We start from the raw sequence: 27,736 nt of genomic DNA, 5'->3' as shown, positions 1-27,736 counted from the left end.
ATGATTTTTTTTTAACAAATATATCAATTTTTTTTTTTTTAAGAACAAATATATCAATTTAATTTATAAGTTTTTCTTGTCAAAAAACTTTACAAGTTTTAATTTAAGCTATAAGCTAAAAAAAAAATGGCATTGGCAAACAAAGCCTAAATTGTCGTTTAGTTGCAGGCAGCTTCTTCCAATGGTATCTTCACTCATCACACCTCAATCGATCACGTTGTAAATTCAATTCACGCGTTAATTTGAAGAAACCTTCGCATTTTTGGTTCGAATTGCGATTCCGATCGCGATCCATTTTTTGTGAATCGCGGCGGCCATGTATCAATGGCGGAAGTTCGAATTCTTCGAGGAGAAGTACGTTGCAAAATGCACAATTCCAGAGGAAGAAGAACAAGATGACAACAACGTGAAAGAGAAAGAGAAGGAGAGGAAAATCGAGTGTTGTTCGAGTGGAAGGGGTAAAGTTGTAATTGGTTTTGATGATGGAACCGTTTGCTTCTTCGATCGAGGACTCAAGTTCAATTATTCTTTTCAACCTCATTCTTCTTCTGTTCTCTTTATTCAACAACTCAAGGTTCTTCTTTCAATTCCTTCAATTTATTCAATTATGTATTTTGGGTTTTGTAAAGTTTGTTCTTTTTTGGTGTTTGCTTGCTTGATGAATAGATTTTTGGGATGAACATTGATTTGAGAGAATTGGGTAGTTGTAGATAGTGGAAATCAAAATCGTGTATATGAAGTAATGAAATAGACACAACACTGACATCATGAAGAATGTCATGGTTTAGTACCGTGGGTCTGTTCGGATTGACTTATTTGAGCTTACCTATTCGCATTAGTTTTGCGAGGCTGTTTGGGAGAACTCATGAAAACAGATTATGCCATTGTTCATATGTTGTTTACTGTTTTCACTTTTTTTTCTTCATAAGTTCTTCAAGACAGCTTATCGCTTATACAAAAACAATTTAACTTTATTTTATCTGTTGCTATAGAGATATTTATACATAAGCGCTTATCATGATAAGTGCGTGTGCTATAAGCCGCAAATAAGTTGTTAATCCAAACAGGGGCCATATGTATGTGTGCGTGTGTGCGAGCACATGGGTGCCTATATGTTGGTTAAAAAGAAAAGATTGGTGAAGGACTTTTGTAGTTTAAATGTTTTCCAGGGGTCTTGATTTGAACTCAAAACAGTGTGCTTTTGTTTGTTGATTTACCAGCAACGCAACTTCCTGGTAACGATTGGGGAAGACGAACAACTTACTCCCCAGCAATCAGCTTTGTGCCTGAAGGTTTTTGACTTAGATAAGATGCAATCTGAAAGTACGAGCACAGCGAGTCCTGATTGTGTTGGGATATTGCGTATATTCACTAATCAGTTTCCTGAGGCAATGGTAATGACACTGTTATGCATATGCTTGTTACTCTTTTATCTTTAGATAAATTATATCTGTATGGTAATGGTATGTCTAGTTAGTAACATGATTTGATTATTTCTATGCTTCTTTTTAATGATTTTGGAATTGTGGTGTACTGCAGATTACATCTTTTATTGTCTTAGAGGAAGTGCCTCCAATACTACTCATAGCTATTGGCTTAGACAATGGTTCAATTTACTGCATCAAAGGAGATATTGCACGGGAGCGTATCACCCGTTTCAAGCTTCAGGTGGAAAACCATTCAGACAAAACACTTTCCTCAATCACTGGACTTGGGTTTAGGGTGGACGGTCAATCACTTCAGTTGTTTGCGGTAACCCCGAGTTCTGTGAGCTTGTTTTCATTGCATGATCAACCACCAAGGAGGCAAACCCTTGATCAGATTGGATCTGGTGTGAACAGTGTTACAATGAGTGACCGTTCTGTATGCAACCTTTGTTCCTTGCTCTCAATATATTTTTATATATTATCGTATGCATATCCTTGCTGAATGCTAAATGTTTCTGTATGTTAACATGAACAGGAGTTAATAATTGGTCGACCAGAGGCAGTATATTTTTATGAAGTTGATGGACGTGGTCCTTGTTGGGCTTTCGAGGGAGAAAAAAAATTGGTAGGATGGTTTCGTGGATACCTTTTGTGTGTTATTGCAGATCAAAGAACAGGAAAGCATACTTTCAACATCTATGACTTGAAGAATCGTTTAATAGCCCACAGTGCTCTGGTTAAAGATGTTTCTCATATGCTCTATGAATGGGGTAACATCATACTCATAATGACAGACAAATCAACTTTATCTATTGGGGAAAAGGATATGGAAAGCAAATTAGACATGTTATTCAAGAAAAACCTATATACTGTGGCAATTAATCTTGTTCAGACTCAACAAGCAGATGCTGCAGCTACTTCTGAGGTTCTGAGAAAATATGGGGATCATCTATACAGCAAGCAAGACTATGATGAGGCAATGGCTCAGTACATAAATACTATTGGTCAACTTGAACCTTCTTATGTGATACAAAAGTTTTTGGATGCTCAGAGAATCTACAACCTCACAAATTACTTGGAAAAGCTACATGAGAAGGGTCTTGCTTCTAAAGATCACACCACACTTTTATTGAACTGTTACACCAAATTGAAAGATGTTGAAAAACTAAACTTGTTTATTAAAAGTGAAGACAGCATCGGGGAACTTAAGTTCGACGTGGAAACAGCAATCAGGGTTTGCCGTTCTGCCAATTACCATGAGCATGCAATGTACGTTGCAAAGAAGGCTGGGAGACATGAATGGTACTTGAAGATCTTGCTTGAAGATCTTGGTAGTTATGAAGAGGCCTTGGAATATATTTCTAGTCTTGAATCAAGTCAGGCAGGGATGACAATAAAGGAGTATGGTAAAATTCTAATAGAGCACAAGCCATCGGAGACGATTCAGATTCTCATTAGGCTTTGCACAGACGAGGGTGACAAAAGAGGACGTTCAAATGGTGTGTATGTGTCTATGTTGCCATCTCCTGTTGATTTTCTCAGCATTTTCGTTCATCACCCTCATTCCCTTATGGATTTTCTTGAAAAATATACCAATAAGGTCAAGGATTCACCTGCTCAGGTGGAGATTAACAATACCCTCTTAGAGTTGTATATATCCAACGAATTGAACTTTCCTTCAGTATCACAGTCTAATGAGGGTGCAGATTACCTTAACGTAGCATCAGAAAAAACATCAAAAATAAGTGCCCAAACCAATGGAACTATTGCTGATCAGAAAAGTTCCGAAAAGGAAAAGGGCCGTCTTGAAAGGCGTGAAAAGGGTCTACACATGCTTAAGAGTGCATGGCCTCCAGAGACAGAACATCCACTTTATGATGTTGATTTAGCTATTATACTGTGTGAAATGAATTCATTCAAAGATGGGCTTTTGTATTTGTATGAAAAGATGAAACTCTATAAGGAAGTAATCGCTTGCTATATGCAGGCGCATGATCACAAGGGATTAATTGCATGCTGCAAAAGACTGGGTGATTCAGTTAAAGGAGGGGATCCATCTCTTTGGGCGGATGTACTCAAATATTTCGGTGAGCTTGGAGAAGATTGCTCCAAAGAAGTAAAAGAAGTTTTGAATTACATTGAAAGGGATAATATTTTACCCCCCATAATTGTCCTTCAAACTCTGTCAAAAAACCCTTGCCTCACACTTTCAGTGATCAAGGATTACATTGCTCGGAAGCTTGAGCAGGAATCAAAGGTGATTGAGGAGGACCGACAAGCTATTGAAAAATATCAGGTTGGATCTTTTTTTCTTAAGCATATGATTTGATCTTAACTTTATTTGATAGCTTATGTATTCGTCTTTTCGTACTTCCATTACATATACAAATAGCCATTTTCTCATTTCCTAATATTGTTGTCACATTATGAACAATATAGACGAAAGCATGATGATTTCCATACAAATAGACACCGATAGTGGATGAGACTATGGTTTAGTTATGAACAACGTAGACAAGTGCGATGATTTCCACATAATAGACACTGATAGCAGATAAGACTATAGTTTTTAGAGCTGAAGTTCTTTACATTTTAGGAATTTACAAACAATGGACCTATGGTTGTATGTGTGCACAACTAAGCTTTTTTATTTAATTTTTTCTTCCTACAAAAAAATCCATTAGAAGCAGGTTCATGAATATCTATTTTTCTCATTCTTGTCCTGACTGAAGAAGTCCAGCAGGAACGATGCTTACTTGAAGCGGCACTCCATTAATTGCACTAGTATTGATAGTAACACAAGGATATTGGGTCAGCAGAGTGGGCCGAAGGTGTTGAAGGTCTATGTGAGAAAAAATACGAAGTAATACTGCTGATGTGGTAGTAGAGTAGCGTGATGGGTTTGGTGCAGTTACGATTTGTTATAAGCAGTGAGGCTAGCTGGAGAGAGGGTATGCAGAAGTTTGTTTTCTGTTAGTTAGGCAGAGAATTGCAATCTCTCTGGAGCTCAGCTCTGGGGTGATTGGGAGTGTGTTCCCATCTGCATCTGCAATTTTTAATTCACTAATACCAAAACCATTTTCTCATATTTGTGTTCATTTCATGTTTTACTATTTCTCTGTCTTGAGGTCTGCATCAATTGGGACATTAGAAAACAGTTATAGCCTAAAAGGACTAGAGGCATATTAGAATTATGTTGCTAACATAACATGAATGATCCAAAAACATATGGCTAGTGTCTTCAACATTTATCAATGTTGGGTTTTGAAATTGTTTCTTATTTATCCCTTTATATCTGAAAGATAAAACCATACATTTTTAACATTGTATCTTTGAACTTGAAATTCAGATGCAATCTGACCTTGCTTTTAGTCCACATGTAATCTAGTCTTGTTCTTGTGACTGAGTTATATTTTTAGTTTATTTCCTTTTAGTAAGCTTTAGCTGGAGAGAAAGTACTATAATCAGTGTTGTCAAATCACACTGATAGTTGTGCTCTAGCGCTGTAGCATAGCAGATTTTGATGAATCTGCTATGAAAACTGCAACACTATCCTAGTTTCGCTGTTAGGGCAATAACGGCTGCTATTCTAGTTTCTGCTAGTTGATATAACGGCAATAGGGAAAAGAAGATAATTCCAGAGTTTTATAAAATAATAAAACTGAAAATCTGCATCTGTGCGTAGCATTACTTATTTTTATAATTGAAAAACTAAAGAGTTAGTCTGATTATTACTCCTATATGCACCTTAACACGTAAATCTTTCAACACAAATTTATAAAAGCTATGATTTGCTTCCACTCCATTTTTACTTGTATGTATTGTGCCTTTTTTAGTACATAAATGACTTATTTCAATCACTATGCGGATTTCGCTATTTCCGCTATTTGCCCGTGACGGTATTTTCTATTTCACATAGTGGATTTTTGGTGTTATGCTATTTTCTGTAATCTGCGGTCCTCATCTCACAAGCCGGTTTTGTGGAGTTGTGTTTGACCAACCCAACCACAGTTTCTAAGAACTAGAATAGATGAAAAATATTTCTTAATATCATTATGGCATTTTATATTAGTTTACAGTATCATAGGTGATCTCTTAGGGGTGGTTTCCATTTTTTTTTCCTCCTTATTTAATTAGGATTTAGAGTCTAGTATAAGCATACGCAGATAGTTGTCTTTGTAACTCAAGCAACATGGACTCCATCACATATAGTACATTTTTCTCTTCCCTAAACGGTTTCTGATACTCTTGGATCATTTCCTCGTAATTAAATATGAGCAGGAATTTGGATATTGAGCAGAGAATGTAGATATTGGAATTTGTCATGCTTGAACTCTCTGAGCAAAGGAATGAAAAACGCTTATTTGAAATTAGAGCATTGACCGTTAGGTGATTGTGGTCTTTTAATGTGAAGCAGGCGTATGTGTTGTGCTATAATATCTGTTACGGTCACCATCACAATATGTTATAAAGCAAGCCGCATGTTTATAATTTATATGGATTGAATTTTAATCACCTATATCTCTTTTAGTTCCTGCTGAAGATGCAGATTAGTGTTTCGGGATGATTGATTTGTAAATACAAAAGATTAGTTTTATAAGAAATGATAAATTCTTTTAAATATTAGTTTTATTGATAAATATTTCTCAAATAATACATACACACACATATCAAAAGATCCTTGCCTAATGTGAGTTTACAGTGGTAATTGTACTATCTTAGATATTTGCTATTTTTTCTGTAAACAGCACGGAAGGATTTTTATAAAGTATGTTGTCTCTGTGCAGGAAGACACACAGGCAATGAGGAAAGAGGTTCAAGATCTTAGGACAAATGCGAGGATTTTTCAGCTTAGCAAGTGCACAGCATGCACTTTCACCCTAGACCTGCCTGCTGTGCACTTCATGTGCATGCACTCATTCCATTTGCGGTGCCTTGGCGATAATGAAAAAGAATGCCCCGAGTGTGCCCCAGAATATAGGTCTGTCTTAGAAATGAAAAGAAATTTAGAGCAAAATTCTAAGAGTCAGGACAGGTTTTTCCAGCAAGTTAAGAACTCCAAAGATGGGTTTTCTGTCATTGCTGAATATTTTGGAAAAGGGATTATCAGCAAAACAAGCAATGGATCCACTCCGGATCTCAGATCTGGAAATGCATCATCTAGCAGTGGCTTCTGAGGTTTACTATTTATGCCCTTCCTTTCAGCTTTTCGCTCCATCCAATACTAAAAAGTTGGTTTCTAAATGTTGGATGAATCTGATTAATTTCCGGGTTTTCAACTTCTCCATTAGTACGGCTTGTTATCGTGCTTCCATGTTCTTGAGTTTACATGTTATATATATCACCCAGGAATGGCTCGCTCATCAAGAAAAATTTCCGATTCCGAATGGTCTTTTTGTTGTAGTGTTATGCCGGAGTATCAAATTTTTTAGAAGGATTTGAAGGTACTGGTTGTGTGGATATGCACAGAAGAATGAAGAATTTGATGATAGCTTCTCCTTGAAGGAGTTATAAGATAAATATTTAAGGCAATGTTAGGTCCAAATTGAAGTGATACTTTTCTTTTCTTGTTTTTAAAAGTGTAATATTATGACGGATTTAAATCATGCAGATGAGGTTTTGATTTGTATTTTTGCATAGCCCATGACAAATAACAATTTGAGCTCTGTTTTTATTAGTGAATTGCTATCGATTTTTTGTGTTAAAAGTTACATTACTTGCTTAATAATCACTTGGAGAGATAAATTGGTCTTTTATCCTTGTAGTACACGTTTCCATTTGCGTGACTGACTTCCTTGATGTTGGAAGTTCAACCCTATATTATTTTGATAAGATCCCTTGTTGTTCCTGTTTATTGTTAACTCTTGTTTATACACTCAGGAATGGAATACATTTTCTCATTAAATAAATCAAAAGTACATCAATATTATACGAACACATGTTGCTGACTTTCTGTTGCAGCACGTGCATAGTTAGGTCAGTTCTATTTATAGTCTTTCTTTTCACAACCCACAGAACAAAAGCAACAATCTACCTGGTCCTGTGAACTTAACCACAAATTTTCATGGAGAAAATAATTCACATTGCTGTTATTCCAGGTGCTTGGTATAGCCATTTAGTCTCTATTCTTGAATTCTCCAAGCTACTTGTTCAGCTCCATCCAGACTTTCATGTCACTTGCTTCATTCCCACACTTGGGTCACCCTCAAGTGCCTCAAACTCATTCCTTCAAACTCTTCCATCAAACATCAACTGCACTTTTCTTCCACCTGTGAATCCCAACGACCTACCACAAGGGACTACCATAGAAAGCCAAATTCATCTCACAACGACACTCACTCTGCCATATTTACATCAGGCCTTGAACTCCTTAATTTTAAAGACTCCCTTTGTGGCACTGATGGTTGATTCTTTATCTGCTGAAGCACTATATTTGGCTAAGGAATTCAACATATTGTCCTATGTTTACTTCCCTCCAGCAGCCACCACTCTGTCTACCTATTTCTATTTGCTCAAATTGGATAAGGAAACATCATGTGAGTACAGAGATCTGCCAGAACCTATTCAAGCACCAGGTAGTGTACCAATTCGTGGTCGGGATCTCGTTACCCCAGCTCAAGATAGATCAAGCCAATCTTACAAATTCTTACTCCAGCGTGTTAAAAGATTTTGTTCTGTTGATGGGATACTTATTAATAGCTTCCTAGAAATTGAAAAAGGTCCTATAGAAGCTCTAACAGAAAAAGGAAGTGGCAACCCGGCTGTGTACCCTATTGGACCCATTATCCAAACAAGAACAGAATCTGGTAATAATGGTATGGAGTGTCTGTCATGGCTAGATAAACAACAGCCTTGTTCAGTTTTGTATGTTTCTTTTGGAAGTGGTGGTGCACTTTCACAAGAACAAATTGATGAGTTGGCTATGGGTTTGGAATTGAGTAATCATAAATTCTTATGGGTTGTAAGAGCACCAAGTAGTTCAGCCAGTGGTGCATATCTTTCAGCACAAAACCATGTTGATCTTTCGCAGTTTTTACCATCTGGGTTCTTGGAGAGAACCAAGGAGCAAGGAATGGTTATTCCATCATGGGCACCTCAGATTGAAATCCTTAGTCACAGATCAGTTGGTGGATTCTTGAGTCATTGCGGATGGAATTCAATCCTTGAGAGTGTGATGCATGGTGTGCCACTGATCACATGGCCTTTGTTTGGTGAGCAGAGAATGAATGCAGTTGTGCTGAGTGAAGGCCTTAAAGTGGGACTGAGGCCAAGAGTTAATAAGAATGGCATTGTCGAAAGGGAGGAAATTTCTAAATTGATCAAGTGTCTCATGGAAGGAGAAGAATGTGAGAAATTGCGCAATAATATGAAGCAATTGAAAGAAGCAGCTACTAATGCACTCAAAGAAGATGGGTCTTCTAGAACGACTATTTCTCAATTAGCACACATGTGGAGAAATTTGGTGCATGAAAACTAGCTTTAAGGAATGAATTTGTTAAGTGTATTTAAAGCATGTTTATAAGACATTCTAATTCACAGTTGAGTTGGTCTGGTCTTTAATATGTACACACGTTGTTGGTTGTGTATAACAAACGTAGTGTGAAGTGATTTATCACTATTGATGCCTAATAGTCGTAAAATTTGTATTTTCATGGCATTCCCCTGCCTAACTATTGTACAATACTGTTATCAAAATTAAGGCTCACTATAAATGCATAATTGGTAATGCCACTTCTATCTCCTCATATTTCACATAAAATATATTGGGATAATCTGCCTAATTGTTGTAATCTGCAGTGTTGTTTGTACGAGTAAAAGTGTGACATTTCTCATTGGCAACCATTCCAAGGGATCAATGTCAAATTCTATTAGGCTTTTCAAAATCACAAGTCACATTTCGAAAGCTCCCTAGATTATTCGAGTTCAATCGCATCCTCCTCTAGCTTGTTTCCTCGATCAAATGCAATTCATATGGCAGCTAGTGGTGGCATCTTTAGAAAGAGAGACTCCATGGCTTCTTTCATGGAGTTGTTTCACTAATCACATTGATCTTGGCTTTTCTCTTTTGGCTGAGTTGGATGACGCAATGCATTCTATTAAAGTTTCTTTCAAAAATAGGTTGTTTAATCTTTGAAATGAATGTGACTCTCAACTTGTAGTTCTAGCCTTCAATGATGTTTCTATTGTTCCTTGGCCTACAAGTAATTGTTGTTGGAAGAGTTGTGTATCTCTTACAAAGCTTATGAATTTAAGAGGTTTTTCACATCTTTAGAGAAGATAATGTTGATGTTGAAATGTTAGCTAAAACTGGTTTAGCTAGTCATTAAATTAACAATTACACTATTTTAATTTATTCTTATTTTTTGGTCAAGTAACTAAAATTTTAAGAGGCCACGTGTGCACCAAAAGTTTTATGGCAGGTTCTAGGGTGAGCAAGTGGAACATATCTTTTTCGGTAGATGAGTGAAAAAAACAAGTGCATTACACTCGTTCGTAATTCTATCCCAGCATATTCTTCTTCTTCCAACAAAAACAAATGTTGCAAATTCAAGCTTAACAAAACACGAATAACCACAATGCGTAGTTAAGGATCACTTTTCTTCTAATTTCTTAGTTGAAACATACAGGTTTATCTTTTCCATGCAATTTTTAATTTTTTTTTTTTTTACAAACACTCCAAATGAGTCGAGTTAGAGGACAGAGATCTTAGTAGCATGTTAATTTGGTATTCCGTTAAAAAAAATTCCAAGTCACATGTTTCAATTGGTGTGCAGAGGTGGACATACATTAGCAAATGGTTGATGGTAGGGTCATTGTGGGATTAAGTAGACTTTTTCGTCCTTAAATTTTCACAAATCTATTAATTTTAACCCCAAATTATTTGTAATTGCTAAATTTTTTCAATGTTCAATCAATTTAGTCACTCCGTCAAATCTTGTTGTTAAGTGCCGATTTCATGATTGATTTGACAATGAGTAACATAATTCATGGACCATTTCCACTATGTTTTCAAAATCAAAAGTTTTTTTAGGTGATCTCAAACATTTTGTCTGTTCTCCCTCCAAACATGAATTTTAGGATTTTTTACATCGAAAAGATTTACTTGTTACTAATATAATACAACTATGTCGTCCTCGTGAGCTTAACTCAGTTGATAAGTACAACTCTGAGGTTCAAATCTCGGCCACCACAAAAAAAAAAAACACACAACCCCGTCTTGATTTGTCAGTGTAATAATTTATAATTACTTTCATTTAAAAAAAGTTTAAAAAAAGATTCAAAATTTTCAATTAAATTTTTTTGAGCAAAATTTTTTTTTCAATTAAATTAGTCCTTATATACGTGACATATGACTTGAAACTCCACGAGACTTGACGGAGGGACTACATTGATTGAACATTATAAAATTTAAGGACGTTCTAGATATTTCGAACAATTTAAGGATGAATATGATGAAAATTCAAGGACAGAAAAACTTATTCATTCGTCGTTGCGGTGTTACATGTCTACAATCATGAACATAAAAATCTCAAAATGATTATTAAGGAATAAAAAATAACCACAACATGATTAAGGATGAGTATTCCTTGTGGTTGTTGCAGATCTAGGTTGTCGGGTGAGAACGAAAGAAGATCTTGATGGAGGGGGTAGACCATGGTCACATGGGGTACCCTCTCAATCCGCCCATGTAGCACTTGCATTGATATGTTTTTATTTTTTATTTTTTTATTTTTTTTAGGGGAATATAGGTGGGGTTCTATTTTTAATGTAGAAAATATTTCATCAACACTAATAAATATTTCATGAACATCTACGGCGGCAAAGTTAGCCATTTTGTGAGGGGCCAAAAATATAAATAAATAAATATGTGTGTTGTTTTTGACAATTTTTGATGTTAATAAAGTTTTGTTTGTAGTTGCTTAAACAATAAAAAATATCAAAATAAAATGAAATATACCCATCAAATAAGTGAATGTTTTTTTACTTTCTTATTTTTCTATTAGTTTTTGTCAAATAAACTCAGTAAAATATAAATTATTAGGATAAACTAATCATATAATATACTAACTTATTCAAATAAAAAATATTTTTTTATAGCCAAGGCTGCCCATTAACACATATAACTTCGCCATTAAACATCTAAAGAGTGAAGGAAATCTAAAATGTAATATGATATATGTGATATATTGTCCTTGTAAGTTTAGCTCAATGGTATGGACAATGCATAATATATTCAAGGTCCGGGGTTCGAACCCCGGTCACCAAAAAAAAAAGATGTATATGATATATTAATATAGGCTTAATAGCAGTTTTCGTCCCCTAACTTTCACGAAATTGCGATTTTGGCCCCCTAAAAAAACCTACAAAACTGGCCCCTAAGTTTTGCAACTGTAGCAGCTTTGGCCCCCAAAGGCCAATTTTTGGTAAAAAAAAATAACACGTGACACCTCACTTAGGGTGCCACGTCAGCGTAGACCGAGTCAAAATTGACCTTGGGGGGCCAAAACTGCCACAGGAGCAAAACTTAGAGGGCGGTTTTGTAGATTTTTTTTTAGGGGACCAAAATTGCAACTTTAAAAAAGTTAGGGGGCTAAAACTGCTATTAAGCCATTAATATATTGTAATAAGAGAAGAGACGATAATAAAATGAATTTAATACGAATATATTTTCTCTTGTAATTTTTCCTTTCATAACTCACAAAACAAAAGGCAACTATCTTATCTTATCTATCTACCTCGTGCCCTTGAACTTGACCAAAAAATTTCATGGAGAAAACGATTCACATTGTTATTGTTCCAGGTGCTTGGTATAGTCATTTAGTCTCTATTCTTGAATTCTCTAAGCTACTTGTTCAGCTGCATCCAAACTTTCATGTCACTTGCTTCATTCCCACACTTGGGTCACCCTCAAGTGCCTCAAACTCATTCCTTCAAACTCTTCCATCAAACATCAACTACACTTTTCTTCCACCTGTAAACCCTAAGGACCTACCACAAGATACTACCATGGAAAGCCAAATCCAGCTTGCAGTAACACTCTCTCTGCCATATTTACATCTGGCCTTAAGCTCCTTAACTTTAAGGACTCCCATTGTGGCATTGGTGGTTGATTCTTTATCTGCTGAAGCACTAGATTTTGCTAAGGAGTTCAACATGCTGTCTTATATATACTTCCCTGCTGCAGCTACCACATTGTCTTTGCACTTATATTTGCCAAAGTTGGATGAGGAAACATCATGTGAGTACAGAGATCTCCTAGAGCCTGTTCAAGTACCAGGTTGTGTACCACTTCATGGACATGATCTATATAACCAAGCTCAAGATAGATCAAATGAAGCTTACAAATTCTTGATCGAACGTGTTAAAAGATTCCATTATGTTGATGGGATTATTGTTAATAGCTTCCTGGAAATTGAAAAAGGTCCTATAAAAGCATTGACAGAAGAAGGAACTGGAAACCCTGATGTGTATCCTGTTGGGCCCATTTTCGGAACGGGAACAAAATCCGATAATAGTGGCAATGGTATGGAGTGTTTGACATGGTTAGATAAACAACAGCATTGTTCAGTTTTGTATGTTTCTTTTGGAAGTGGCGGTGCGCTTTCACAAGAACAAATTGATGAGTTGGCTATTGGTTTGGAATTGAGCAATCATAAATTCTTATGGGTTGTAAGAGCACCAAGTAGTTCAGCCAGTGGTGCATATCTTTCAGCACAAAACAATGTTGATCTTTCGCAGTTTTTACCATCTGGGTTTTCGGAGAGAACCAAGGAGCAAGGAATGGTTATTCCATCATGGGCACCTCAGATTGAAATCCTTAGTCACAGATCAGTTGGTGGATTCTTGAGTCACTGTGGATGGAATTCAATCCTTGAGAGTGTGATGCATGGTGTGCCACTGATCACATGGCCTTTGTTTGCTGAGCAGAGAATGAATGCAGTTGTGTTGAGTGAGGGCCTAAAGGTGGGAGTGAGGCCAAGAGTTAATGAAAATGGCATTGTGGAAAGGATAGAGGTTTCTAAGGTGATCAAGTGTCTAATGGAAGGAGAAGAAGGTGAGAAACTGCGCAATAATATGAAGGAATTGAAAGAAGCTTCTTCTAATGCACTCAAAGAAGACGGGTCTTCTAGAAATACCATTTCTCAATTAGCACTCAAGTGGAGAAATTTGGTGCATGAAAACTAGCTTTATGGAACTATTTTGTCAAAGAAAAATTGTTTTTAACCATTCTAGTTTTTCTGTTTCTTCTTTGGAATAATCAGTGATGAACAAGTGGAGATCTATATTTTGATGAACAATCAGTGATTGTTCCTTCAAAATAGTCATAAAATTTACATTTTCATGGCATTCCCATGCCTAATTGTTGGACAATATCGAACATTGTTTCATATTTGAGTTATTTTCATGTTATATTAGTTGTTAGAGTTGAACACTGGAATTCATTCTTAAACTCTTTCAAATATTTTAGCTCTACCACTTGAGCTAAACCTTTGAGACTATTATAGTCAGAATTTTATAGGTCAAGACAAGTGACCCTACATTGATGTATTCTTTTCCTGAGACTGGGAAGCGTAAGGCCGGAAAGAAAGTCTTGTACGAGGTTCAGTTCAGGCATAGCTACTGGAAAAGAAGTCATGCCTCATTCTTATTCTAATTAACTTTGTTTAGCAGATTGAATTTAGAGTATACTATGCTCTTCTCGTCTGATTTCCTATCACTCTCTTAGATGAGAAGAGCATATAGTTCCACTGATTGAATGTCGAAGAAGTTTAAATTAATCTCAATTTGGTCTTAATTACTTGCAAATCTATGGTGGCTTAATTGGCAGCTGAATTTGAGGATATACAATGCAGCATTACTTTTACTTGTTGATGAACTTGCTAATTGTGATTATCCTGTTACTACATATAGATTTTCACGTCTCTATATGGCTTCAGAATTTTCATCGACTTAATCTATGAAACTTTGAAGGAATATTCAGACAGAATTCTACGTTCCTAGCAATAACCGAAAAGCCACAATTTGAGTCATAAGTTTGGGATGTTCTTTAGGCTGGAATTACTTTGATTTTCTCAACTATATCTGATCCTGCAGAAATCAAATAAGGTTTTAGGATTTAGTCTGCACTGTGTTGTTTCTTTGCTTAAAAGTGACATTGCTCTCATTGGCAACCATTCCAAGGGATCAATATCAAATTCTATTTATAATTTTAGTGTTATTAGGCTTTTCAGAATTACAAGTCACATTTTAAAAGCCCCTTAATTATTCAAGTTCAATGACATCCTACTCTTGTTCCTTGCACTAATCAGTGTGACTTGTATTATTATTAGTATTATTATATAGTTTTGAGACTAATCTCTATAATCACACTTATGTCATTAATCATTATATTTCTTTACCCAAAACAAAATTTTAATGAATCAAAGTTCAACTATTCAAAGATAAATAATCTATATGAAAAACTCTTCACACTAATGTCTCTATATCATGTGAAAGGCATAACATATATGAAAATTAAGGAAAACCAAAAACAAATGAAGCAAAAGAAGAAGAAAAATGAATTTGTATAAACATTTAATCCATCAAAAGAGAGTCAGAATTTCTAGGATCAGTGACATTAATCTTCCAATGATAATCAAGTGATCCCATCTTACTAGATCTTCTCCTTTCCATATTTAACTCAGTCCTACGTTGTTTTGTCAACCTACAAAAACTTTGTAATTTCTTGTCCATTCTATCATGAAATTTCCACCAACGTTGGTGTGCCACATCACTAGCATAAACCCTTTGATCCACTACATCCCAATTGCAATCATAGTCTCTATAGCAATGCCAAGGTTTCAAACCAAGGTAGTGAATAGCATATAGTTTTGGAGGGTCAGAACCAAATAATCCATTTTTCACACTTGCTTCTACTGTTGTGTTGGTCCAAAAATTCTTTAAATAGTTTACTCTTCTTGGAAGCCTATGCCACCATACAAAGATCTCGTTCATGAATCCTTGGTCACCTCCGGTGTATGATACAATGTCGTGGCGCAGGTTCATCAGCACACTACAATAAAACATTATAGACACATAAAAGAAAGTGTATTTATAATAGTGTGTTAAGAGTGTGTTACTTGATGACAGTCTGTCATTCCATATTTTCAGAGTCTTTTTAGTTAAGTTTTTAGTCTATTTTATTAGTTTAGTATTTAATTTAGAATCATTTTGAATAAATTATTATAGTTTATGATTTATTGAGTCAAATAGTGTTTTATTGTTATAATTCTGTTTTTAAGCTTAAAGAGAATGAGAAACAAATCAATGTGTCACTTGTCTATGGTGTGTTGCAAAAAGGCACAATTTAGCATGTGTTAGTAGAAGAAATTAAAACCAATTGGGCTTTGACTAAAATTGATTATGTTGACCAAGAGAAAAGAAAACGCATCATGCTGTCAGGATATGAATGGGAAAGGCAACTAGGTTATATGAACCTATATAAAGAAGCGCACAACACATAAGAAAGGGAGCTAGCTGCCCACAGCCGGAAGCCGATTCACGCTTTGGTACAGGAACCTAAAAGGAGCAGAATCACGTTTTGGGATGAGGACTAATTGGGAACGGAAGCTACATCATGCAAGCATCTATGATTAAAGAAAACTTCATGAGTACCGTAACGTCTCTGTTGTAATTTCTTTTTTTTATTCATGTTGTTTAATTCTTTTATCATGAGTGGCTAATTTCCATTGATTAGGTCATAGATGATTTTGTTCTAGCTAATGACTATGTAATCTGCAACTCTGAATTATCATGAATGTTATTTTAGTTTATTCAGTATAAATTGTGCGTAATGCTTTTATGATTCTGACCCAATATAATTGATCTTAGAGATTATAGGACTGCTGACACCAGCTTATAACTCAGACATATTTATATTGTTCAACTTAACGGATGATCTAGGGATAGAAAATTGTTAGGTTGTGATTCTAAAATTAACGGACTTAAAACCTTTGATGATTATAGGTTCACCTAAGGAATTAGGGAATTATAATCAGAGAAGAGGGCTCTGAGTCAAGGGATTGACCTGAGTTATTTTGTTAATTGTCGTAAACTGAATAGCATTTGTATGATTTAGGTGCAGATTACTAATTAGTAATGGACAGATGATTCGAAAGATCTAATCCTTTCCCTTAACGTATTTCAAAAACCAAGTTTATTTTTTTTTTTTTTTCCAGTTATTTATTTATCATTGCAACCAAAACCAATTTGCCTAAGGCAACCTCCACCCTATTTACATACATCTTGAATATTAATGGAATTGCCAAGTAGAGATTAGAACAGTCCCTGTGGATACGAATTAAATTATTACTTCGATATAAATTAGTACACTTGCTAATTTTCTATCAAGTTTTTGGCGCCGTTGCCGGGGACTGTTGAATTATTTCAGCTTGGAAATTTCATTATTGTTTAGGATTTCTGTCATTTACATTTTTTGTCTATATATTAAAAAAATTGAAAAAAATATATGTTATGATTTATGCTCTTCATATCTCATTGTACTTTGCTGCTAAAAAGTTTATCTAAGTTTTGCAGCTATGATAGACAGGTTAGTAGACAGGTTACGCTTTTATGACACAGAGGAGATTGTTACGTTGGAGTATGAAAAACATTTGCTTTCTTGGAAGATAGAACAACGGGACAATCAAATCTCAAGATTAAATGCGAGATGTGATCATGAGGTGAATGATCAGGGTACAGATTGCGAAGGGCTGAAAGAGCTTATCAACATCGATTACAATACTCAGCTTCAAAATATTTTAGATGATTTCTTGATATTAAATCAAGTTTCATTTGAGAAATTTGAAGTTCAGTGTGGTGATCTTGTTGGGAAAGCGAATGAATGTGAGAAGCAGCTGGTTGAGATGGAGACTGAGTGTCATGTTGTGGTGGAAGAAAATGCACAAGTGAGGAGTGTTGGTCTCTACCTGAAGTCTCAACCAACGGGGTTGAAAGAAACCATTCCTTTGCAAGAGTATATCTATTCTTCTTTAAGGTGGGATAGCTCCAATGCCAAAAGTCTAACAGTTGGATCATGGGAGCATCTGCTACTTTATATGAAGTTCATGGAATTCCTACCAAAGAAGAGGAAGAAGAAAGATGACATATTCTTTCTTTCATATTTGCCACCCTAACAGTGGCTGAGGCGTCAAGCTTAATGACGCAAAAGAAAGCGCTTGATGGGAGGCAACCCATCCTCTTTTTTTTTAATGTTTTTTATTTTGCAGGTATTTTTATTCAGTAAAAAAAATAAAAAAAAACAAAAAAAAGTGAAAAGATGGACAACAAAAAAATCAAAGTCCACATCAATTCTTATTTTTTTTTTAATAACTTGTCAGATGTCAGTTGTGTCAGTTTAATTCCCTTTTTCAGTAACTTTAATTGTTTGCTTGTTTATTATTAATGAATTTTCTTGTTTCTTGACTTTTTCCAGTTTAGTAACAATTGCTTATTCAAGTGGTATTCCAAAAAGTTCATAAGGAGGTAGTGACTTGAAATTCAAAGGCGAAGTGTACGGCAGTTAAAGATAGGTAGTCACAACTCCCAGAAATCTAAACTGTAAGGTTGATGGCCAAATTTTATTTTTTCAATTTACTTATATAGAGTGTTCCATGCTTTTACATTTCTAGAACTTGCATTGTTTCTCTACTGTCGATTGATCTTTGTCATTAGCACACTGAGGCAAAAGTGATTGGTCCTGTGAGCCTTTTTGAAGCCTACCCTGATTTTAATTGTTATATTTTATCCTTTTCTTAGCCAAATTGAGCCGGTAGGCTTAGAACTTTTTGTTCGGTGACAAACTGCATTACAAGCTTAGAGACTTTTAGGACTTGTCCCATATTTTTTTTTTCTGAGTTAGGCATTGTAGAATGTTGCGAAATAATAAGTTTGGGGTTGCTATTGGAATTTGCAACCAACTAAGTTTGGGGTGGGGGTACTAGAGAACAAAGAAAGAACATTATCACGAAAAATACACACAAAAATGGTGTATCAAAAAAAAAAGAAAAAAAAAAGAATGAAAAAGGGACAAAACATTGAAAATCCGAGTAACTTTAAACTCGATTGTCCCAATAGTTACAAGTGTTCTCTAGTACCTTTACAAGAATTGTTGTTCCAAAGGTGAATGATGGATTGAATTTGTGCTTTAATTTCCGTAGGAGTGCCTAACTCAAATTTTGTGTAGCCTACTTATCCAAATATTATCCCACCTTCACCTAAGCCCCGTTATAACCCTTTAAGACCTCAAAGTGTGCATTGACATTGATTTTGATTGACGTTTAGAAACTTTTCAAGCGTATGGTAATATGTAGATTGCATGTCGACTGTGTGTGAACCCCTTTCATATTTTTGCGTGGAGTTGTGAATTGGTGGATGCGTACAAGTCAAACTAGCTCATCTTTATCTAGTAAGGTGTTGAACTTTTGGGTACTATCGCTTGATCAGGTAATTGTTATTTTACTGTCGATTGTCAATTTAACAAGTTTGTTCCTTGAGGACAAGTAACGGTTCAAGTTTGGGGTTGTGATGACAGTCTGTCATTCCATATTTTCAGAGTCTTTTTAGTTAAGTTTTTAGTCTATTTTATTAGTTTAGTATTTAATTTAGAATCATTTTGAATAAATTATTATAGTTTATGATTTATTGAGTCAAATAGTGTTTTATTGTTATAATTCTGTTTTTAAGCTTAAAGAGAATGAGAAACAAATCAATGTGTCACTTGTCTATGGTGTGTTGCAAAAAGGCACAATTTAGCATGTGTTAGTAGAAGAAATTAAAACCAATTGGGCTTTGACTAAAATTGATTATGTTGACCAAGAGAAAAGAAAACGCATCATGCTGTCAGGATATGAATGGGAAAGGCAACTAGGTTATATGAACCTATATAAAGAAGCGCACAACACATAAGAAAGGGAGCTAGCTGCCCACAGCCGGAAGCCGATTCACGCTTTGGTACAGGAACCTAAAAGGAGCAGAATCACGTTTTGGGATGAGGACTAATTGGGAACGGAAGCTACATCATGCAAGCATCTATGATTAAAGAAAACTTCATGAGTACCGTAACGTCTCTGTTGTAATTTCTTTTTTTTATTCATGTTGTTTAATTCTTTTATCATGAGTGGCTAATTTCCATTGATTAGGTCATAGATGATTTTGTTCTAGCTAATGACTATGTAATCTGCAACTCTGAATTATCATGAATGTTATTTTAGTTTATTCAGTATAAATTGTGCGTAATGCTTTTATGATTCTGACCCAATATAATTGATCTTAGAGATTATAGGACTGCTGACACCAGCTTATAACTCAGACATATTTATATTGTTCAACTTAACGGATGATCTAGGGATAGAAAATTGTTAGGTTGTGATTCTAAAATTAACGGACTTAAAACCTTTGATGATTATAGGTTCACCTAAGGAATTAGGGAATTATAATCAGAGAAGAGGGCTCTGAGTCAAGGGATTGACCTGAGTTATTTTGTTAATTGTCGTAAACTGAATAGCATTTGTATGATTTAGGTGCAGATTACTAATTAGTAATGGACAGATGATTCGAAAGATCTAATCCTTTCCCTTAACGTATTTCAAAAACCAAGTTTATTTTTTTTTTTTTTTCCAGTTATTTATTTATCATTGCAACCAAAACCAATTTGCCTAAGGCAACCTCCACCCTATTTACATACATCTTGAATATTAATGGAATTGCCAAGTAGAGATTAGAACAGTCCCTGTGGATACGAATTAAATTATTACTTCGATATAAATTAGTACACTTGCTAATTTTCTATCATTACTACTTGCTACCAATCCTCATAAATGGATTACTTGATTAATTAAAAATTACCTGAAGGTGCAATTAGAGGGCTCGATAATCATCATCCCAGCGTTGAAAATGGATCGAGCATTACCAGTAGCAGACATTTGAGGAAAGTTGAAGAGAATATCAAGATTCCTCAGCACAAAGATATCGGAGTCTATAAAGATGATTTTCTCATAGTCAGTAAGTTGCCACAAACGAATCTTGGTATAATTATACTTATTGTAGGTTCCATTCTTTCCTCTTGGGTTTCCAATCCGGGTGATGGTTTGAATCTTCCAACCTGCGTCCGCCAAGGCATGACGTTTGCTGATGGAGATGGAGCTGTCAATGAGAAGTATAAGGTCACGTTTGGTTCCTGTTTTTAATAGGCTTTGTGCAAGTGTTATTGCTCCACAAACGTATCTTTCTGAAGAGTGTAGGACTGTTGCATAGGCTTCATGTTTTGCTCTTGTTTTGCTTCTTACATTTTGTTCCATTTTGTCTATCCCTGCAAAAATCAACACTATTTTTATTTTATTTATGTTATAATTTTATAAAGAACACAATAATGTTTATTATTATAATGCAAGAAGTTTGAAAGTTGTTAGCGCAGCTTGCAATGTTTCTTGTTTGTTAAGTAATCTAATGACGAGTGATAGAGATGAATTAAGATGCTGTTAGTTCAGAGAAGAATGTATGTGTTGTAAAACTGATCTCATTAGTGATGAAAAACTGTTACAACTTATTTATATTGAGATTACTTGCTAGTCAAGCAATACAGACTTGACTAGTCTTGATTTTTGCCAGTGTAATGCAAATTTTGCAAAACAAAATTTGAAAAACTACAATAGTGTAAGATAACATACCTTGTTCCCATATAGGCAAAGCTAAACTACACGAACCAATAGGCAAAGAAACTTTCTGCTCCAATCTCTTTACATCAACCTCAAAAAACCACCAATCACCTTCATGTTTAACCAAATCATCACATCTAAAAATCTCCAACATTGGTCTACACTTACTCCAAAACACAACTCTACTCTTCCATTTCCAATTTTTCTTCCCTTTCTTCACAACCATATTTGCTACAATAAGATGAACTTGTAACCTTAAAACTTCCCTACCCCATCCTTCTTCTGGATACTTGCATGGTAACTTTGCAACTATTATGTCCATGTTTTCATATGTTGTGAATTCTGGCATTGGTAACTCGGGACATGTTGGAACGTCGCTTTCTTCTTCTTCATCGATCCATTCGGGAAATAAATCTGTCCAGTTGAAAAATTGTGATGCTTTATCGAAATTAATTGGTATTATTTCTCCATGTATGTTCCATTCACTTATGTCGTCATCTTCATTCATGTTCACCATTCCAATTTTCATTTCTTTACCGATTATTTCGCCTAAAAAACTTGGTACTTCTATTTTAGTTCCATTTGTCTTTGGCCTCCATGATTTTTGATTTGGTAATTCCTCTAACGCCGCTTTCATTTTTATGCCTTTTTCTCCCTACAAGTTTGAAGATCACACAAATATACAAGATACATTTCTATGGTAAGGCAACATTTCTAAATATCAAGAAAAAATGTACAAAATAGGTAATTTCATCTCTGAAACTGTCGGAGTCCGATAATATAGTCGTTGAAATTGTACTAGTCAAATAATTTGATCATAACATTAAAAATACTCAATGAAATTAGTAAATTTGTGACAATATTATAGACTAAATTGATCGGCCTAGAAAATTTAAGCGATATAGGCTCGCTTTACCTTGTGATGGCATTCTCTCAAAGAGCATCCAACAAGTGAGGCTGCACTATCAAAATAGACCGAAGAAGGCAGACGGAGAAGAAGGGTTGCATAAACAATCAGAAAGATGGCAAAACAGAACAAATTGAATCGGACCACCAAAGTTTTGGATGGTGCTCTCTTCACCAACTTATTAACATTTGAAACATCCATCTTTAAAGTGCAGTGTTAGCTGGAATGTTGAACGTGTGTATCAGCAGTTGTTACTGCCAGCTGCACTGATTGACCAAGTCTTTAGGAGAATTTGTTTTTAATATTTCAGTTTTTAATTAGCTAATAAAGTAGTGACTAAAGATTAGGAGTTAGTTACTCAGTATTTGTTTTTATTTAAGTTACAGCTTTGTATTTGACAGCAGTTTTTCAATTCAATAAAGTTCTAGTTTTTCCCTTCCTATTTTCTGAGTTACGTATAAACACCAACAGATTGGTATCTAGAGCCTTCTTCTTAGAGGGACTTGTGAGTGAAGTGAGTGAAACCCACCATAAAAGCTTAAACACTATCTTTCAATTCATCAATCAGATGGATTCTGAAACATCCTACAAAGCCCTACCAATACCTGTGTTTGATGGTGAAAACTATCATATATGGGCAGCAAGAATGGAGGCGTATTTAGAGGCAAATGACCTCTGGGAAGCTGTTGAGGAGGACTACGAAGTTCTTCCTTTGTCAGACAATCCAACAATGGCTCAGATAAAAAATCACAAGGAAAGGAAAACAAGAAAGTCAAAAGCAAGAGCTACTTTGTTTGCTGCTGTCTCAGAAGAAATCTTCACCAGAATCATGACCATCAAATCAGCATATGAAATATGGAATTTCCTCAAAACTGAATATGAAGGAGATGAAAGAATTAGGGGAATGCAAGCTCTTAATTTGATTCGAGAATTTGAGATGCAAAAGATGAAGGAGTCTGAAACAATTAAAGAGTATGCAAATAAACTTATTAGCATTGCTAACAAAGTAAGATTGCTTGGTTCTGAATTGTCTGATTCAAGAATAGTTCAGAAAATACTCGTGACTGTCCCTGAAAGATTTGAAGCTACTATCACTTCCTTGGAAAATACCAAGGACATGTCAAAGCTTACCGTGGCGGAGCTTGTAAATGCTATGCAGGCCCAAGAACAAAGAAGAATAATAAGGTCTGAAGGTTCAGTGGAAGGAGCATTACAAGCTAAATTAAAAATCAACAAAGGAGAAAAGAGCATGGGAAATAAGTATAAGAAGAGTTTCAACAAACAAGAGGCAGTTGGAAGCACCGACTACAAAAATGAAGAAAAAAATAGAGAATTTCCTCCTTGCAAGCATTGTGGAAAATTCGGTCATCCTCCTTTCAAATGTTGGAGAAGACCTGATGTGAAGTGTGACAAGTGCAACAAACTTGGGCATCATGAGAGAATTTGCAGAAGCAATTTTCAACAAAGTAATGAGGCTCAAGCTGAAAATCAACAAGTGGAAGAAGAGGAAGAAGAGGAAGAGCGGTTGTTTGTAGCAACATGTTTTACAAGCAGTAGCTCAAGTGAAAGTTGGCTAGTGGATAGTGGTTGTACCCATCACATGACCCATGATAAAGAAATATTCAGAGAGCTGGACAAATCACAAATATCAAAAGTCAGAATCGATAATGGTAAACTGATTGATGTCGAAGGAAAAGGAACCGTGGCCATTGAAAGTTGCACAGGTACAAAGCTAATTTCTGATGTTTTATATGTACCTGAGATTGATCAAAACTTGCTGAGTGTGGGTCAATTACTTGATAAAGGATTTAAAGTCATCTTTGAAAATAAGCAATGTTTGATCAAAGATGCCAATGATAAGGTAATTTTCAGCATTAAAATGAGAAGCAAAAGTTTTTCATTTGATCCAATGAAGGAGGAGCAAATAGCTTATCCAGCTACGGTTAATAGTACAGAGATATGGCACAAAAGATTAGGCCATTTTCATCATGCAGCAGTATTGAATTTGCAAAGAAAGGATCTGGCTCAAGGCTTGCCTCATTTAGATGCTGAATTACCAAGCTGCAAGGCATGTCAGTATGGTAAGCAAGTAAGATTACCGTTCAAGCAAGCAACCTGGAGAGCAACAGAGAAGCTGCAACTGATTCACACAGATCTGGCTGGACAGCAAAGAACAACTTCACTTAATGAGAGCAAATACTACATTGTCTTTATAGATGATTACACCAGAATGTGTTGGATTTATTTTCTCAAGTCCAAGTCAGAGGTTGCAGGGGTATTTTGGAGATTTAAGAATTGGATTGAAAAGCAAAGTGGTTGTGTGATTCAAGTTTTAAGGTCTGACAATGGCACTGAGTACGCTTCAACACAATTCACTATGTTCTGTGAGGAGGCAGGCATTGAGCATCAACTTACAGCCCCTTACACCCCTCAACAAAATGGAGTGAGTGAAAGGAAGAACAGAACAATAATGGAAATGGTCAGATGCATGCTTCATGAGAAAGGATTGCCTAAAGAATATTGGGCAGAGGCTGCAAACACAGCTGTATTTCTACTTAATAGACTTCCCACCAAAGCAGTAGACGGGAAGACTCCTTTTGAAGCTTGGTATGGTTACAAGCCTCTCTTAAAAAATTTTAAAATATTTGGATGCTTGTGTTTTACTTATGTGCCACGGATTAAAAGAGACAAGTTAGATAAGAAAGCTGAACCCGGTATATTTGTGGGTTATAGCTCAACATCTAAAGCTTATAGAGTTTTCCAACCTAACACAAGGAAATTTTTGATAAGCAGGGATGTGCAGTTCATGGAGAATGAGCAGTGGAACTGGAATGATACAGAAAATAAGTCAATAGTTGATCCTTTTCAAAATCAAGATGAGTTAGTTGATGATCCTCCTGTAAGAGGTACTAGATTGCTTTCTGATGTTTATGAAAGATGCAATGTTGCAGTCCTTGAACCTGCAGGATATTGGGATGCAAAAAAAGATCCCAAATGGAGGGCTGCAATGCAGGAGGAGCTTACCATGATCGATAAAAACCAGACTTGGAAACTTATTAAAAGGCCTGAGCATAAAAGAGTCATAGGGGTGAAGTGGGTGTTTAGAACAAAGCTAAACGCAGATGGATCAATCAACAAGCATAAAGCTAGGTTAGTGGTTAAAGGGTATGCTCAAATTTTTGGAGTAGATTTCTTTGATACATTTGCTCCAGTTGCTAGGCAAGATACTATTAGAATGTTGTTAGTTATTGCAGCACAAAAGGGATGGAAAATATGTCATCTTGATGTCAAGTCAGCTTTTTTAAATGGATTTCTAGAGGAAGAAATATATGTTGAGCAACCTGAAGGTTTTGTTGTGAAAGGGCATGAAGATAATGTCTATCTATTAAAGAAAGCCTTGTATGGTTTGAAACAAGCTCCAAGAGCTTGGTACAGCAGGATTGACGAGTACTTAGTGCGGTTAGGCTTTGTTAAAAGTCTAAGTGAATCCACTTTATATGTCAAAGGTGATCAAGCTAAGTTTTTGGTGATCTCTTTGTATGTTGATGATCTCCTAGTTACTGGCAGCAGTGTTGAACTGATTCAGCAGTTCAAGGATGATATGATGCAAGTGTTTGAGATGTCAGACTTGGGAGAAATGTCTTATTTCCTTGGCATGGAAGTTGAGCAGAAAAGTGGAGATATATTCATCTGTCAAAGGAAGTATGCAAAGGAGATGTTAAAGAAATTCAATATGGAGAACTGTAAAAGCATGAGCACTCCTATGTGTCCAAAGGAGAAGCTATGCAAGGATGTCGAAGAAGAACAAGTGGATGAAACACTCTACCGAAGTTTAATTGGCTGTTTAATGTATCTTACAACTACAAGACCAGATATTTTGTATGCTGTAAATGTTCTTTCAAGATTCATGAATTGTGCTAAAGAATCTCATTTCAAAGGAGCAAAAAGAGTGTTGAGGTATGTTAAGGGAACCATAAATTTTGGCATTAAGTTTTGTCGATCGGAAAATTTCAAGTTACAAGGTTACTCAGATAGTGATTGGGCAGGATCTTTGGATGACATGAAAAGCACTTCAGGCTACTGTTTTAGTTATGGAACAGGGATATTCTCTTGGAGTTCAAAAAAACAAGATATTGTTGCACAATCAACAGCTGAAGCAGAGTTTATTGCAGCCACAGCAGCTGTTAATCAGGCCTTGTGGCTAAGAAAAGTTCTAGCTGATTTGCACTTAGAGCAAAGGGAAACTACTGAGGTAATGGTGGACAACCAGGCAGCCATTGCCATCTCCAAAAATCCTGTCTTTCACGGTAAAACAAAGCATTTTAGCATCAAATTATTTTTCCTCCGAGATGTCCAAAAGAATGGAGATGTGTGTTTGAAGTACTGCAAGACTGAAGACCAGCTGTCAGACATCTTTACAAAAGCTCTTCCAATAGGCAGGTTTGAGTTACTAAGGGAGAAACTTGGAATATCCAACTACTGATACAAGGAGGAGTGTTGAACGTGTGTATCAGCAGTTGTTACTGCCAGCTGCACTGATTGACTAAGTCTTTAGGAGAATTTGTTTTTAATATTTCAGTTTTTAATTAGCTAATAAAGTAGTGGCTAAAGATTAGGAGTTAGTTACTCAGTATTTGTTTTTATTTAAGTTACAGCTTTGTATTTGACAGCAGTTTTTCAATTCAATAAAGTTCTAGTTTTTCCCTTCCTATTTTCTGAGTTACGTATAAACACCAACATGGAATAACAATGCCTAAATGGAGGGGACTGCGAACTATATATGAAAATGTGTCACTCTTACAAATATTAGGATGTGTTAGTAGTTAAAAATGATGATTACCTTTAGTAGCAAAGATTAGAAAGTAGTTGTTAGAAAACTATGAGTTTATCTCAAAGCAAGACCATTTACTTAGCTCCATTTTCCTTTCCTTGTTTAATAGACAATATTGGACTTAAGGAACAAAATGGAATTGCCTTACTTATATTTCAGGTGAGTGTACAACTGCAATTTCTTACAATTTCTAAATCCAAAATGTTTGGTGGACACCCAAACACCTCAATAACACCATATATAGAGAAGATAAGGTATAGAATGAGTGTATAAAATTTAGGGGTGGGTGTCCAAATAAATAGGGTTGGTGAAAAGTATATTGTCACTAAATATAAACTATGGAAAAAAAAATATGGATTTCAAGCCAAGGACAATTCAACAAGCAATTGCCAACGTTTCTACAAGGCATTAAATGCATGAGTAAAATTCTTCTACTCTAGCATAACTATGCATTTAGCTTGCGGTGCAGACTTTGTAAAATTCAATTTACTTTGGCATTGCTATGCATTTAGCTTAGTCTTTTGGCCAATCGCAACTCTAAAAGGGTTTTTAATAGTTAGTTTTCTATTTTTACGGCACAATGATGACACTGTTTACGCATAGTAGTTTCAATTTACATCTCGCATCATCACATTGCTCATAATTAACTAACTGATAATACAACTAAGCAGGGGCACATGTTTACACCTAATACTCCCTCCGTTTCGAAATGAGTGTCGCTTTAACCAAAAAAATTTGTTTCAAAATGAGTGTCGCTTTCAGTTTCCAATGCAATAATAACTTTTTCTTTTCAATTGTACCCTCCAATTAATACTCTGCACACTACTTCCAAAGTACTATTACTTTTAAAACTAACCAATAGTTAATAAGGATAATT

The 27,736-nt window shown here is 35.5% G+C and overlaps 2 protein-coding genes and 2 pseudogenes across 4 annotated transcripts; 3 read left to right on the top strand and 1 right to left on the bottom strand.

The window, feature by feature from the left end:
• The first annotated feature begins 141 nt into the window (after positions 1-141).
• VPS11 (vacuolar protein sorting 11) lies at positions 142-7,134 on the top strand. Its single transcript, XM_085757692.1, has 5 exons — positions 142-574; positions 1,221-1,394; positions 1,540-1,863; positions 1,963-3,723; positions 6,215-7,134. Exons 1-5 carry the CDS (start codon positions 317-319, stop codon positions 6,602-6,604), a joined length of 2,907 nt encoding a protein of 968 aa, XP_085613818.1. The 5' UTR covers positions 142-316; the 3' UTR covers positions 6,605-7,134.
• Positions 7,135-7,348: 214 nt separating this feature from the next.
• On the top strand, positions 7,349-9,168 carry LOC146952027 (hydroquinone glucosyltransferase pseudogene; annotated as a pseudogene). Its single transcript, XR_015033167.1, has one exon. The product of XR_015033167.1 is annotated as a hydroquinone glucosyltransferase pseudogene (transcript).
• A 1,956-nt stretch (positions 9,169-11,124) lies between these two features.
• On the top strand, positions 11,125-13,827 carry LOC146952026 (hydroquinone glucosyltransferase pseudogene; annotated as a pseudogene). The gene has a single exon (XR_015033094.1). The product of XR_015033094.1 is annotated as a hydroquinone glucosyltransferase pseudogene (transcript).
• Positions 13,828-14,965: 1,138 nt separating this feature from the next.
• LOC146952025 (UDP-glucuronate:xylan alpha-glucuronosyltransferase 2-like) lies at positions 14,966-27,045 on the bottom strand. The gene is made up of 5 exons (XM_085757637.1): positions 26,767-27,045; positions 22,038-22,248; positions 21,134-21,776; positions 20,313-20,775; positions 14,966-15,480 (listed from the first exon to the last, which is right to left on the bottom strand). The coding sequence occupies exons 2-5, from the start codon at positions 22,227-22,229 to the stop codon at positions 15,003-15,005; spliced, it is 1,776 nt and encodes a 591-aa protein (XP_085613763.1). The 5' UTR covers positions 22,230-22,248; positions 26,767-27,045; the 3' UTR covers positions 14,966-15,002.
• Positions 27,046-27,736: the final 691 nt, after the last annotated feature.

Source organism: Medicago sativa, chromosome 1 (genome assembly GCF_051527215.1).
Source record: "Medicago sativa cultivar Bolivia chromosome 1, Bolivia_mono, whole genome shotgun sequence".
In the NCBI taxonomy this organism is placed as follows: domain Eukaryota; kingdom Viridiplantae; phylum Streptophyta; class Magnoliopsida; order Fabales; family Fabaceae; genus Medicago; species Medicago sativa.
Note: the sequence above shows the minus strand (reverse complement) of the source record. Positions and strands in the feature narration are given on the sequence as shown.

Bases quoted from the DNA above. Each gene is read 5' to 3' on its own strand.
- VPS11 (XM_085757692.1), top strand. From the start codon at position 317: ATGTATCAATGGCGGAAGTTCGAATTCTTCGAGGAGAAGTACGTTGCA. The intron at 575-1,220 runs GTTCTTCTTTCA...TTGATTTACCAG, and splicing joins TCTTTATTCAACAACTCAAG to CAACGCAACTTCCTGGTAAC. The intron at 3,724-6,214 runs GTTGGATCTTTT...GTCTCTGTGCAG, and splicing joins AAGCTATTGAAAAATATCAG to GAAGACACACAGGCAATGAG.
- LOC146952025 (XM_085757637.1), bottom strand. From the start codon at position 22,229: ATGGATGTTTCAAATGTTAATAAGTTGGTGAAGAGAGCACCATCCAAA. The intron at 21,777-22,037 runs GTAAAGCGAGCC...TCAAACTTGTAG, and splicing joins TGAGAGAATGCCATCACAAG to GGAGAAAAAGGCATAAAAAT. The intron at 20,776-21,133 runs GTATGTTATCTT...TGATTTTTGCAG, and splicing joins TTTGCCTATATGGGAACAAG to GGATAGACAAAATGGAACAA.